The 14,328-nt window shown below is 41.5% G+C and overlaps 1 protein-coding gene across 1 annotated transcript; it reads left to right on the forward strand.

The window, feature by feature from the left end:
- Positions 1 to 1,835: 1,835 nt before the first annotated feature.
- dcaf15 (DDB1 and CUL4 associated factor 15) lies at positions 1,836 to 14,117 on the forward strand. Its single transcript, XM_061829205.1, has 13 exons — positions 1,836 to 1,994; positions 2,521 to 2,618; positions 2,741 to 2,879; positions 4,398 to 4,504; positions 4,606 to 4,733; positions 4,806 to 4,967; positions 8,410 to 8,958; positions 9,708 to 9,799; positions 10,752 to 10,874; positions 10,953 to 11,029; positions 11,105 to 11,209; positions 13,006 to 13,121; positions 13,326 to 14,117. Exons 1-13 carry the CDS (start codon positions 1,899 to 1,901, stop codon positions 13,379 to 13,381), a joined length of 1,848 nt encoding a protein of 615 aa, XP_061685189.1. The 5' UTR covers positions 1,836 to 1,898; the 3' UTR covers positions 13,382 to 14,117.
- The last annotated feature ends 211 nt before the right edge of the window (positions 14,118 to 14,328 follow it).

The following is a 14,328-nucleotide window of genomic DNA, read 5'->3' on the forward strand; positions in this document are numbered from 1 at the left end:
TAATTTGCTAAATTCTTCCCCTGTGCTGCCCTAATTTTGTATTTTAATTATCCTCGCTATTCCAAAACAATGGATATGATTATCCCAGCCCTAAACGCATGAATGCTGCTGTACTTTGAGTTGTGTTTGCTGTCATGCAAGGTGCTATACTACCACTGCCCATCAAACACAATTAAATCATAGTTTCTATTTAACACACTTCAATCATGGCACAATAATCCCTGAATCCTGCAAGGAAACCATATTTGGTTTCTGAAGAAAACATGCATTTTTGCAAATGGCCTTATGCATAGCAAAGTGCTTGCAGTTAATTAGCTATCACAATGTAAATGTATCTATTTGAACGTTAATATTATGAGAGCATTAAGTGTAGTCCATTCCTCCAAAAGTTGACAATTGGTGTTCCCACTTTCTGGCTGCTTGCAGTGTAAACACCGCGGCATGATGTTGCTGTGAATAATGACTGTGTGTCCTAATGGCGCGAAATACTACCTACAACTTGTACCTATTCCCCTTGTTTCACAGTGTCAGCAGGTGTTAAGCGTCCATCGAGGATGCATTTCCCTCGGTGACCGATGGTGTCGCGTGTAGTGCACTCGTGCTAAATAGGCAGAAGCAGCCAAGAAAAGAAGAAGGCGTTGCAGGGACCAATCAAATGGCTTGGGGGCGCGGTTTTCCCCTGATCGTCTTAGGAAAAGAAAACTCGCTTCCTGCTACAGTACTGTGCGAATGTATGCTAGCGGGTTTTTTTTTTAAATTTTATTTCATTTTTAATTTCGCAATGCACTGAATCCGCGATAGGTGATTCACAAAGTAGAGAGGGATTACTATGATATTCTGTTTTAGGCAGTGTGTTCCACTGTGGTTCACGGTCACCGCAAAGAACCCATAAGGAACTTCTCCCCGTTGATCTGGTGACAACCCCGAGCCATCCACCACTAACCCTGAGCCTCTCGCATTCCTCCAAAGAGAGTTGGCCCATGTCAGAAGCCAGTAGGCAAAATGTCTTTGAATATAGATACTGTAAGTCATATTTAGACCTTTTTGTCATATTTGTGTTGTTGGATCGTGTGTGTTGTTGTTGTTCAGGGTTCCAGAAAAAAGTGCTGATGCGGCTTACCGAGATAAGGGACACCATGAGGCATCAAGACCACAGGGCAGCACGAGAAGAAGACATCGACATTGTACAGATACAATCTCTGGCCGACTTCAGTGTCCTTAACCGAAGGTGACGGAATAACCTTCTGCTTCTGCAAAACTGGTAATATTAAGTATGGAAAAATTGTTGATTTTAATGTTCATAAACTAATTTCCAATATTGCCAACCTCTTTTTGACTGCCTGTGAAAACATTTTTTTTATTGTTGTAGGCTGCATAAGCATTTTGTTTGTATCCGGATTCAAAATAACGTAAACATAAATGTGTGTATTTGATACTGACCAACAGGTGGCACACCAGAAGAGATGCAAATGCAACACTGAAGCAATTAATACATATCAATGCTTAATGTTGCCAATAAATTTGGCAATTTCACACTACATATTAAAGTTTTGGGCAGAGAATTAATTTATTATCACTATTTATTATTATTATTATTGTTTCTTTATTTATTATTTTAATAAATGTCCTCATATTCTATTCGCCAGATGTATTGCCGTTAAAATAAAATGTCAAGACCAACCCTAATCCTAGATTTTACCATGACAATCTGCTTTTATTTCGTACAAATATCCATGTTTGGGACGGTCATCGACGACGCAGGAGCCAATCATGCTACAGTTGGGCGCGTCCTGCCTAGAAACTACGTGGGAATCCTAATAAGGCGACCCAGTAACTGATTCCGTTTGGACCAATCAGGGGGGGTCTGGGGCTCAACACGGGCAACAGTTCTGTCAGAGATGGCGCCCAGCTCGAAATCAGAAAAGAATGATAGTAAACACAAAACACAAGGAAGACACAAAGATCATATCGTGAAGCTTCTCGTTAGGGGGAAGGTATGCTCTTTTATTTACCAAGCACTTTACTGGCAACGACACCAAGGTTTGAAGTCTGAGGCGAGCCTCCTTGTTTTCAGTAGCGTCTGAAGCTAACTTGGAGCGGCGACCTAGCTCACTGGCTAACGAACGCGAGTCACCAGAAGACATAATCATTCCCAGCTAGCAGCACCGTTCTTCTTATTTCACTTGTGGGTTCAATTTTGCTGTTTTGTACAAATATTTGGTGGTATTAGGTGGTACGTGTACCCTTACCAATTTATAATGGAACGTCTAAATTCGGTTAGATTCGACTGTATCTCAAGTGCAAGGCGACGAAAAATCTGTTCAGCTTTTAGCTGCTTATTGTGAGAGTTCAAAGCAAAGTTGTTTGCAAAGGCAGCACACCAACTAACTAACGTTTGCTTGCCTCATCAAGGTATTGCTGGAGACCTTTTACGCATTGCTTTGCATCGTGTCGCTATTCACCCGGTCAATGAAGACCCTGTCTAACGTCCGTTTTCGTTTTACATGATACATTCTGCAGCTTTCAGGACAGTTCTCTCAGCACTTGTTCAGGAAGCTCCCTCCTCGAGTGTGTGTCCCATTAAAGAACATTGTCAGTGAGGAGTACTTGAGAGCAGGGTAAGTGTTTATTTTACTAACCCCCTCGTTGCCATTTGTGGCGTTTATTTTACACTGAACAAATATGTTGATCAACACAAGCCAGTGGTACGGTGATGCATCCATGACCCGTTTGGTTGCAGGCATATCTTTCTTGGCTTCACCAAGTGTGGCCGCTACGTTCTGTCCTACACCAGGGACTGTGGAGAAGATGACGATTTCTCTTTCTATACGTACCACCTCTATTGGTGGGAGTTTAATCTTCACAGTCGGCTGAAACAGGTACCGGTACAACAATTCTTGTACGTGGATATCATCAGGGATGAGGATTTTCCGCCGATCGGTGGATTCCCGACTTTTTCAGACCAAAATGACCATTCTCGAGATAAGCGGAAATCCGTTGAGAAAAAGTATCGTGCGCCTGCCTCTCGGTGGTGGGCTCCGAGCTGCAAGTTCAGCTTAGTGCTAGCACAAGCACGACTATCATATGCCGTTCTCACTTGCTCGGTAGTGTAAATATTTTGCATTTTGCGACATAAACATTAAAACTTGTTTGCGCCAGATTACTCGATTGTACAACAGTATAACGATCCAATCATGTTAGTGGTTAATCGAGTTTCACCATTGCTATGTCCATGTGTTCTCGGTTCTCAGAAATCGCAGTGTACCTTGTTAGTTAGCCAAGTAATGGCGCGTGGGACTTAGATAGTGCCAACTGAGCGACGGTGTGTTCAAAGTTTTACGATGGCGAAAGTGTTAGAAAAAAAGGATGAAGATAGAGCGAGGGCAATTGAGAAGGATGCTGGAATCAAAAACTGTTTCAGACGGGCATGGCTTGAAAAAAGTGTAACCGTGCAGATAGGACTGAAAACGGTATCAACATGTCTAACCGAACACATACAAAAGGTGGTCATTCCGGCAAAGTGCTGTGCACTCTGTTCCAATAGGAGCAAAAAATATAAAATAGGAAAATCACCCCCCCCCCCACCGACAGACATTTTCAGTGTTTTTCCAAATTGGTCATTCTCATCCATGTATCACAATCTTGATGGTGTAGATAAAGTGCTATATAAATGCAGATCATTTACCATTTTGGAACTTCCACGTCATTATTTCAAGCTCAAAGTCACTGTCAACAAATTCAAATTCCATTTAACACAAATTGTAGCCTGCAGTACGCAATGCATACATTCACATTGCTGTCAAAAGGCTAATTAAAACAAAGCTAATGGTACCCTTAAAGGGGGTGTATTTTACCAAACCAACTTTTTCTAGTATTGTGAATCTGTTTATTGGCTTTGTTGTGCCTCAGTAAACATTTGAAATGGGAAAATTGTCCACGCATTCCTGCAGGCCAGCCGTTTTTCTGTCAAAAGGCCTGAAATCAGGTCATCTGAATCTCTCAAGGTTATCTTCTTCACTAAAGATCTCCGCTTACCTCTCCGCTCCTGAGCTAGAACTTGTCAATATAACAAGTACGCGCTCTCGCACGTGGATCTTCTACACTGAGGCAACCAATCAAAAGAAAGGGAGTGGTCTTAGCCAACAATGGACAAAAGAGATACAAACCTGGGTCAAACAGTACATAGGAGCCTTTTGTGGACACTAGTATGTCAAAACCAAGTTGTTTTTTTGAAAGGCAATTGACACTCACTCTTTGAAGGTCTAAATAGCCAAAATATGCGATATTCAAGACTTTTGCACAGTACTGAACGAAGAAGTTCCATAAGGTTTCTGTCACATTAGAATTAAAAGTGAAACCGCTCACACTTTTTTCTATTGTATATATTGTGATTCTAGGTCCAATATGTGCGACTGTTTGCAGGCGAAGAAATCTACAATGACCTTTACCTCACGGTGTGTGGGTGGCCAAATGACCAGTCTAAAATTGTCATCTTTGGTTTTAAGTAAGCCCCCATTCGCTTCACTCAGCAGACTCCTACGGCTGCTTTAGATTATTCTACCATTATACACTAATCATGTTTGCCTCTGTGGCTCAACCTGTCAGCTCTCTCCTAATGAACTTGATGAGCGCTGAGAACTACAGAGACATCTACATCACCATTGTTTCAATGCCTCCCCCTCAGCCTTGCCTTGAGTGCTCCACACTTCGCTCGACCACATCCATGCTCAATGGTAAACCCACACTCAAATTCAATCCACTCTGCTCGGGAGCTCGTTTCCTAATTGTAACGTGGCTCTCTGTAGGAAGCGGTGAATGTCTAGAGCACGGCTACGTCCTCAACAGCAGGTATCAGGTGGTGTACCCCTTTCCCACTTTCCAGCCAGCTTTCCAGCTGAAAAAGGACCAGGTCATCCTGTTAAATACAAGCTACTCTCTGGTGGCTTGCGCTATCTCTCTCAGGAAAGGTAATTAATTTAAATTTACTGATAAATCTCAACTAACCATGTCCATTAACAGGCTGTCAGTAAAATAACACAAAATTTAGTCATTTTCAAAAGACAGAAATGCTAACAACAGTATGATGTGCTACTTAAGCCTGCCGCACCCATAGCAAAGGAGAAAAAAAACCTCACTATTGAGCACTGTGTGGGGTTGGGCCACCAGTGTTCATGAGTGGACGACAGTTGAGCCATTACATGAGTGTCAACATTGGGCAGTGATAAGCATGAAATTAAATATTGATCAAAATTAATGTAAAATTTTAGGGATCCAACAATATTGATAAATTAAAAGTGCCTCGACATCATTGTTGTCTTTTCTTAGTATAAAATATTGAGCGTTTGTGGTTAAAATTAAATTTTAGCAAGCTATACACAGCCACACTTCTTATTCAGGCTGCTAGTGTACTCTACTTCCTTGTTTACTGTAGAAACTTCATCCAATGGGACACTTAAAACTACTAATTGGCTGACTGGGCTATGTGACCAAAAGCTGTTATGAGAGAGCGCGTGCCAGTGGACCTCTTATTCGCATACCTGCATCCTAGCAGGTGGCGGCGCCCACCAGAAAGCTCCAAGAGCGTGTTGCGAAGAAAGAAAAAGGTTTTTCAGTTGTCCCAGTTTTCTCCTCGTTGCCCCACCTTTACCACGAACATTCTTACACTAATGTGAGTCTTATTCCAATAGCTCTTTCCAACAATATTGCAATAATTATGGTATTAGGAGAATAATGCTATGATAAAACCAAACCGTGACTTATAGATAATGTTACATCTCTAAAATATACCATTTAGTGTGCCTTGACTTGTTTAAATGCAGTAAACCCTGGCATTACTCCACTGGCTACCATCGGGAAGCATTTAAAGGTCCCATATTTTGGCTATTTAGGCCTAAATAGAGTGAATCACTAACATGGACTGAGTATCAAAGTGTCACTTTCATTTCAAAATACACCTTTGTTATACTAGTGGGCGACACGGTGGATCAGCTAGTAAAGCATCGGCCTCACAGTTCTGAGGTCCCGGGTTCAATCTCGGACCCGCCTGTGTGGAGTTTGCATGTTCTCCCCGTGCCTGCGTGGGTTTTCTCCAGGCATTCTGGTTTCCTCCCACATCCCAAAAACATGCAACATTAATTGGACACTCTAAATTGCCCCTAGATGTGATAGTGAGTGCGACTGTTTGTCTCCATGTGCCCTGCGATTGGCTGGCAATCAGTTTAGGGTGTACCCTGCCTCCTGCCCGTTGCCAGCTGGGATAAGTTCCGGCACTCCCTGCAACCTTCGTGAGGTTAAGCAGCAAAGAAAATGGATGGATGGATATACTTGTGTCCAGAAAAGGCCCCTCTGACAGCTACTTCTATTAGACCCAGTTTTGTATCTCCTTTGTCCATATTTGGCTAACACCCCCCCCCCCCCCCCATTTTCCTCTGTTTGGTTGCCTGCCTGGAGAAGATCCACTTGTGAAATCCCACGTGTTTATGTTTAATAGCGCTGGCTCGGCAGACATCTTTACTTGTGACTTTGGGAAAAATTTGAATAACCTGAACTCTTGGCAAAAAAAAAAAAAAAGTCTGGCACTCAGGAATGGGTGGACAATTTTAACTTATTTCACAGACACATGTTAATCCTAAATATTAGAAAAGGTTGGTTTGTTAAAATATTGGACTTTTGAGTGTAATCAGTTCGATAGTCTCTGCATGTACCACTAAAAAACATTAATTACGCTTCTAGCTTTTGGTATTTTTTTTTTTTTTTTTTTACCATGTCTGCTTTTTTTTTTTTTTCTTTTAATTGAAAGGAGTTGAGTGAATTGAAATTGAACATACATGTGTATACTGAGGCTTCAGTTGTAATATTTTGATGGCGTTAAGCTCATACTGCCATGTTACATGCGATATGTTCATTTACACTAAAGTAGCGGTGACTGATATCACATTCATAGATTTGTATTCACATTTGGAAGATACTTGTTTCTCATCTGGGGATCTCAGAATCAAGACAGTTTTAAATGCATCCCTGCTATTAATGGTAGACCCTGCCTCTCACATTTCACATGTCAGCTGGGATAGGATACAGTAGGGCTGGGCGATTATTGTGATAAATTTCCCGTCAATCTCCATCATCAACTGTTTGCATATTTCGTAGCTCTCACAAGGCGGCAATGTGCATGACAGCAACCAATCGTGGTCCTCCTTTTACTGCTCCACTTCTGGCAGGCAGTTTTGGGAGTAAACAAACTACGCCTCTTCCTCTAGAGAAATTGAAACATAGAGCAAAGAAAGATGCAACCTTAGTTGCATTGCATGATGCATAGTCAATGACGGTTGCACAATGTGCACATCTTTCTGTTCATCTATGAAAAGTGCCTAAAACTATATTTTCCTGTTTCCCTTTTTTTTTTTTATCTTGGCTGCTATTCTAACTATTTAGCCCTTGTTTTAAGCAGTTCAGTGAGATGATAGTGCACTTCTTTTAGTCTTCATTTAATAATGTGGTAGCTGCTGGACATATTTGATTGGCTGAATCTGCTCATAGGTGAAACTTCCACTCAGCAAACACTTAAAGGTCAAGTGTCATCCCTATAAAATAGATATTGAAATGAAAAATACATATAACATCATTCACTTCAATGTCTATCCGAAAAAATTAATATGAGCAGAGAGGACGTAATCCATGCACAAGGTTGCGGAAGTGTCATTCGACATCCATATTGGCTGAATCTCGTGTCCATGATGTCACCCCAGACATTCGCCATTGAAAACAAACACACTGTGGCCCCTACTGTGGGAGACAAACACGCCCCTTCTGACACGGAAGCTCTTTTCAAAGAATAGATTAACTCACAACAGAGTGAAGTGACCGGCGCAATATTACCCTATTGTTTCAAGCCATATTTAGATGATATTGGGATCATGGCCGATCCACCTTCGGATGTCGGTGATAAAAACATCGCCCGCGAGCGACAATGACGCCGGTTTTTTGTTTTATTTTTTTTAGTAGCTATGTATACACCTACCTGTCATTTGGAACCCACAAAGCTCTCTTCCTTTGCACCTGTTCAATCCATTTTTCTTTTGGAAAAGTATGAAGAGGGAAACCATCTTCCCGAGTGTTCGAGCAATATCCAGGAATGCAACGAGCCGGCATTTTGTGTGAGCGACCAAAATCCAATGTGGTGTTTCTGCTGATGTGTTTGACCAGTGATGCGGACAATAGTTATAAAAAAGCTGCTGTCATGCCCTTTAAAAATGCCTGTTTGGGGACAAATAGTCCTTTTGAATTGTAGTGAGTTGAGATCCCGATTTAAATTTTAATGAATCACCTAACCCTATCTAGTATTGTTGTTTGTGGTGTTATGCCCTACTCAGACATATATTTAGCTGCAGGTAATTGACTTTCTTTTTTCAGACAAGTGGGGTTCATCATCTCAGATTTTGTACACAAAGAGAGCAGCTTTGTCTCGCCATGCGTCCATATCGACCTCTCCCACCACCTCGGCTTCCTCACTGCCTCAGGGATCTCCTGATAGGCAACCGACACAGAGCAGGTTAACCCCCATGGCCCCTTCTCCCAGCCAATCACAAGCTGCGATGCGAGCCCGAGAATTTGCAGCCGACCTCTTCCGACGGGCCCAAGGTGGAGGTGAAAAAGAGGGAGAACAGAAACCATCAGAGCTGTTGTTGGTAAACGCTCAACAGGCGGACCAGGAATGCCTGAAGACGTTGCAAAAAGAAACACAGACTCTTTTGCCACAAATCTTGATATCCGGGCACAATTTAATGCAGTCAACAGAACAAACGCCGTCTCCTGCGTCCTCTTCATCATCACCTTCATCCCCTCCTGCCCCATCTGCATCTCCAGAGGTTGAGCCCAGTGAACCTGGATATGTCAACTACTCATGTCTGCACTACTGTCTCCAGCCGGGCTCGTCAGAACAGAATACAGGAGGGGTTACAGGTGAAAGAGCAACATTTACACAAACTTGCCACAACATTATGACCATTTGCACAATTGAATGAGATCCAGTATGACAACTTTGTGGATGAAATTCTGCCCGTTCAGTTTTGATTGTCACTCCCAGAGAACGGATAATTTGATGCAGGACAGTTAGATACAGCTACAGCCATTAAAATGAACATGTTGTTTAATCTATACCTCAATTAAAGTCAAACATTATCATCTTTTAAAAAACTGAATTTTCAATGAAGCAGGCCTTGTATTGGAGCTCGTAAGTCGGGGTTGTCAATGCTGTTTTAATGTTGGCCCGCATTGTTGATGTTGTTCCCCCATAAATGCATGATGGCTGACAAGTGCAACAGTAACAGAAGGCAGCTGCATTTCCTGTCCCTTAACTAATCCATCATGTTCCATAATCGTCCTGCATTTGATTATTAGCATTTCTCGGAATAAATATTTTTGAACAGAAGTTAGGGAAAAATTCTAGCAAGCTTTTGCGGGGCGCATCATGTGACATGTAGGGCCGCATCTGGCCTGCAGGCCTCGAGTTTGTCACCTGTGTTGTGGCCCATTGGTTATTTGACGTTTGCTAATGACAAAGGACAAGTATATTATGTAGCTGCATTCTAAGCTCGGTGGTTACTTGTTAGTACACACTAAAGGTTCCAAGCAATATGTTTTCAGTTGCCTTGTGAAGCTGGACACCTTAAATGTTTTGTCTTTGACGTGCTCATTTTTTTTGCATCAAGGTTACGAAGACGATAAAGTACAGCTGGCGTTCACGGTCACTGATCTTAAAGGCCGGAGCCTGCAACTAGTCAGCGAGCCACACGACGGACAGGTCAGTGACACGCTGGGTATATCAGAAGCACGGGTTTGGGAGACCATAAATAGACTTTAGACTCGTCACAACCCCACATGCAAACATGTCACTGACAACCTCAGTTTGTGTGTCAGAAACTCACTTCAAAGGGACAGTGGCCAAAAATAACATGAATAGGTTGATCGGTTGTCATTAGTTAAGATGGGAAAAGGACCTTTATATTCATTTATTGCACTTTTGTGGTAAACATTTTGATCAAAGACATCTGCTTACCACAGAAGTAACATCACATGTGCTTTTGCTCACCAGTTTGTGAGTAAAGTGCTCGTTTGACAACGAACAGGAGAGTAAAAAAAAAAAAAAAAAAATCAAGACTGCCACGTAGCAAGATTTGGTTGTTTCGGACAAAGATAGTCCGCAGCATGGACACACTCATAGTTTGCCACGAAAAGGATATTTACACTGCCCTCAGGGCAAGGACAAGCAAGCCTGTGTACCTAGTGACTATTTTACACACACAGATTACGAAATTGATAGTTTGAGACGCAGTGAACGTGGTTCTGATTACAATCCAAATGTTTTATCGAGCCAGAGGTGGATATTTTGTCATTAGGTTTGAAACAGTTCAGCCTTCTTATCCTTTTGAGTATTAATACTAGAGAAGTGTTTGCATAGGCTTTGTCACTCCTCGTTGTGATGTCATGTTCCAAGCTCAATATAGTTTTTATTTCATGAAAGTTTATAGTTTTTGTTTGTTTCAATTCTTTTTTTTTTTTTTTGTGGAGCTTCACATTGTAATGCAATTTAATTATTCATTTTCTCACAATGTGATTACTTTAAAGTTTGGAATTAAATTAGAGAACATTGTTACATGTAACGTGTTATGTTACACTTGGTACACACGTGGTCCTTTCACTTTGAGTTGTGTGTGTGTGTGTCGACGTCCATGCGCACACGTGTTCTTTTCCAGAGTGTACGTGTGGAGCAGCTGACTCTGGACTTTGAGTATCTAATTAATGAGGTGATCAGGAGAGATGCCGCATGGGCGGCACAATTCTGCTCTTTTAGCGACTATGATGTGGTCATTTTAGAGGTGAGAACAAACAAAAGATGGTTTGGGAATTTCTGTGTGCATTTGAGTCGAAGTGATCATGGTTTCTTGCTGTGTTAGGTGTGTCCAGAGACCAACACCGTCATGATCAGCATCGGTCTCCTGTTGCTGGCCTTCTCGCCCTCGGAACATTGCAGGTGCTCGTGGTCTTTTGTGGCTCGTTGAGTCAAGATATGCACTCTTTTAAGCATGGCTGTTTTTCCTCTTCTCAGGCCCAACACGTACCATTCAAATTTGCAGGTCAGTTGGGACCTTAACACAGGTGTGTGTTGCACTGTGGGCGTGGGTGACCTCACAGAGGTCAAGGGTCAGACCAGGTAAGCAAGTTTTAGAGATTTTTCAAGACCATTTTGTTTTTCTAGGCTGTATGATTATTCACCCTTGAGTACTCAACAATAAACGAGTACTGATAGCACTAATACGTTTTATACATAAAATTGAGATTTACAGATAATTGTGCATGTTTTTTTTTTTTTTTTTTTCTTTTTTTTTAATGCATATGATGATTGGCCGAATGTGTAAGTCCAAAGCACTGTAGCAGAAACCACAGGCAAGGAGGACTTCATTGAGTTTTTTTCTGCTTTAGTTATCAGCGGTTGATACAATATCTCTGGCTTCCACAGACGTGTACCAGAAATAATTGAAATAAGTCCAATATCAGCCTGATAACGATACCCGGTATTGGTACTCACCCGTCCCTAGTTTATATTTCTGTTAAAATATTCTGGGTTTTTAAAAATGTATAATGGTCGTGAATGGACCTTTCCGACTGGCGATCTTCAGCTCCTCCCCCTTAGCTACAGTTGCCATGCCCCACAATCTTCCAAAATGGCGACTGAACATAACAGGTTTGAACTGGATTCTCTGTCGCATATTCCAGATAATGTCGGGATATGTTTTTTGCCAAATGCGTCAGACATGTCCAGGAGGGTTCCACAGAGAGGTCTCAACTATTTTACGCAAAGATATGTACACAGAATTAAGATTTTGGACAGAGCAGGACGCAATGTCAGAGTTACAGTGAAATGTTGGCGATCGATGCGAAAGTTTGACACCTCACAAACTTCACTTTGAAATCCAACAGGATAAAATAGTGGAATCGTACTGCACATGTAAATTAGGGTGAGTATTTTTTACTTGGAAAGATCAAGAGAAATATCATTGTAGTCTTTATAAGTGAGTGGATGTATTCATTTGACTTGGCTCGTAATCTAACCCAGATCTCCTTCTTAAAAGTCCGATGTGTTACAAATAGACATTTGTCTTGCATGACGTGGCGTATTTACGTATCACTAACCCGACCTTTCTGCCTAAAACATTACACACTTCATTCAGCAGGTCAGTGATACCCTAACAAAGTGAAAGTGGTGCTCCTGCAATGTATAAAGCACTGACAATAATGAAACCAAAGTCAACGATACTCCTCCCTCACTTACCTTCAAACATACAGCCTTGTGTTTGTTGATAATGTCCACACTTAGTTGTACGCCCGCTCTTCCGCTAGCCTTAATCCATTGTAGACACTTCATAAACTGTGTTTAGGCTTTGGAAAATGAATCAAGCGGGCCCCTTGTAACCTAGCAGGATATCTTTCATCCGAATTGCACGTTCCCCAAGCGCATCTGCGGACTGTTTTCCTCGTAACATTAACTTTTCCAAGCACACGCGACAGATAACCAGTTTTGCTTGTGGGGCATGACGACAAGAGAGGCAGATCAAGCCATGGGTTAAGACAATGCGGCTATCTGATTGGCTATTATTGTACGAGTGATTGACAGGTCGGAAAGGTCCATTATCTTTGGGTTTGCGCTATTCGGGGTCCAGCCAAGTCGCCATCTCCAGCGAATAGCGAGGGTCCACTGTACTGGTCATGGAACAAATGAAACCTGTAAGTCAATGTACCACTGTACTAAAGCTTTACAGTACAGTACTTGGTTGTTTTTAAATTGGCAAGATTGGTGTAAGCCAAACAAAAAGTCACAATGCCCCCTTTACTCATAATTAATTGAAAGTAAAAAGATAGACATGATGTGCAATATAGTTCTGTGACCTTAAGCTGCAGATGTAGCTCTGTGTGCATGCAGTCATGTATGCGATTTGTCTCTTGTCTCAGTGGGCGAGTGTGGAGCTCTTACAGAAAGTCCTGCGTGAACACACTGATGAAGTGGCTCATTCCTGAAAGCAGCTCGCGTTACATCAATCGCATGACCAATGAAGGACTCCATAAAGGTCAGTTGTAGCGGCACAGCTCACGTACGCTTCATAACGGTAAGACGTTTGCCTGTCCACTTTATTGTTTAAGCCATATTATTTAGGCAAAGCCACCTTACTGCTTCAAACTCATTTTTGAAAGTAGAAAGGTTCTTGGCGTTTTGAACAAAATATGCTGAAGAATGATTGAATTCCTGAAATGGTTCCCCTTCTCCTATGTAGGATCATCTCTTCAGGTGTTGGCTGATAGCGACAGGTGCACCTGGATTGTTCTGTGACGCGTCACCGATCGATAGCTATGGAATCAAAAGGAGCACCGCGTTAGTGAAATGGGCTCTATTGCACTGTGATAATGTACACAAAAACTGTGCTCGGGTCATATCCCTGTACATATTTCTATCTTTTTTTGTAAACAAATTAGTTTTTTTTCACATTGTTGTATACTTTGTAAGTACAAAACACAAGAGCTGGACTGGACAAAGGTTCTGAAAACCGTGTTAAAGTTCTTTTTTTATTTTACAGTCCATAAATATACCTGAAGTGTTTTGTGTCTGCAAGTGAGTTTATGTACTATATGTATTTGTGTGTACAATGAGACTGATTATTGCTGCTTGTGACTTAACTTGTCCACTCGTGTGGCTGAAACTGGCCTGGACTCACAAGGCTGCAATTTTTTTCATACAAGATAAAACAAGGAAAAACCTACTTCCTCTAAATGTCTTTGAATGAGTTCTATCAAGTATTTGATTACTTGGAGTCACTTTTTCTAAGTGTCATATTTTGCACAGGCTGTCATGCAGTATTTTCTTGGGAAGGAATTAATAATGTTGTGATTTTGTGGAAAAAAAAAAAAGCAAATAAAACTGTTGCAGTTTTGTGTAAACTATGAGGTTTTTGTATTTTAGAGTAACTTTTACATACAAAACTTCTTTTGGATGCAGAAGAGTGCAATCTTTCCCAAAATTTGAACTAATGCACCTATTTTACAATAAAAAATGTCGAAACATATGAATACTGAAACTGATCTTGTATTGGTTCACTCACTAATTCTTCTAGTGTGCCATCAGGGTTGTTTAATTTACTACAAAGCTTGTACAGTAATTGCAGGAAGCCGTGACGTATTACTTCTGCCATCATAAGCATAGGTGGCAAACTCAAGGCCCGGGAGCCATATCCGGCCCACCACATAATTGCCACCGAAGGCAAATCATGTGTATCAACTTCC

Source organism: Syngnathoides biaculeatus, chromosome 9 (genome assembly GCF_019802595.1).
Source record: "Syngnathoides biaculeatus isolate LvHL_M chromosome 9, ASM1980259v1, whole genome shotgun sequence".
Lineage (NCBI taxonomy): Eukaryota > Metazoa > Chordata > Actinopteri > Syngnathiformes > Syngnathidae > Syngnathoides > Syngnathoides biaculeatus.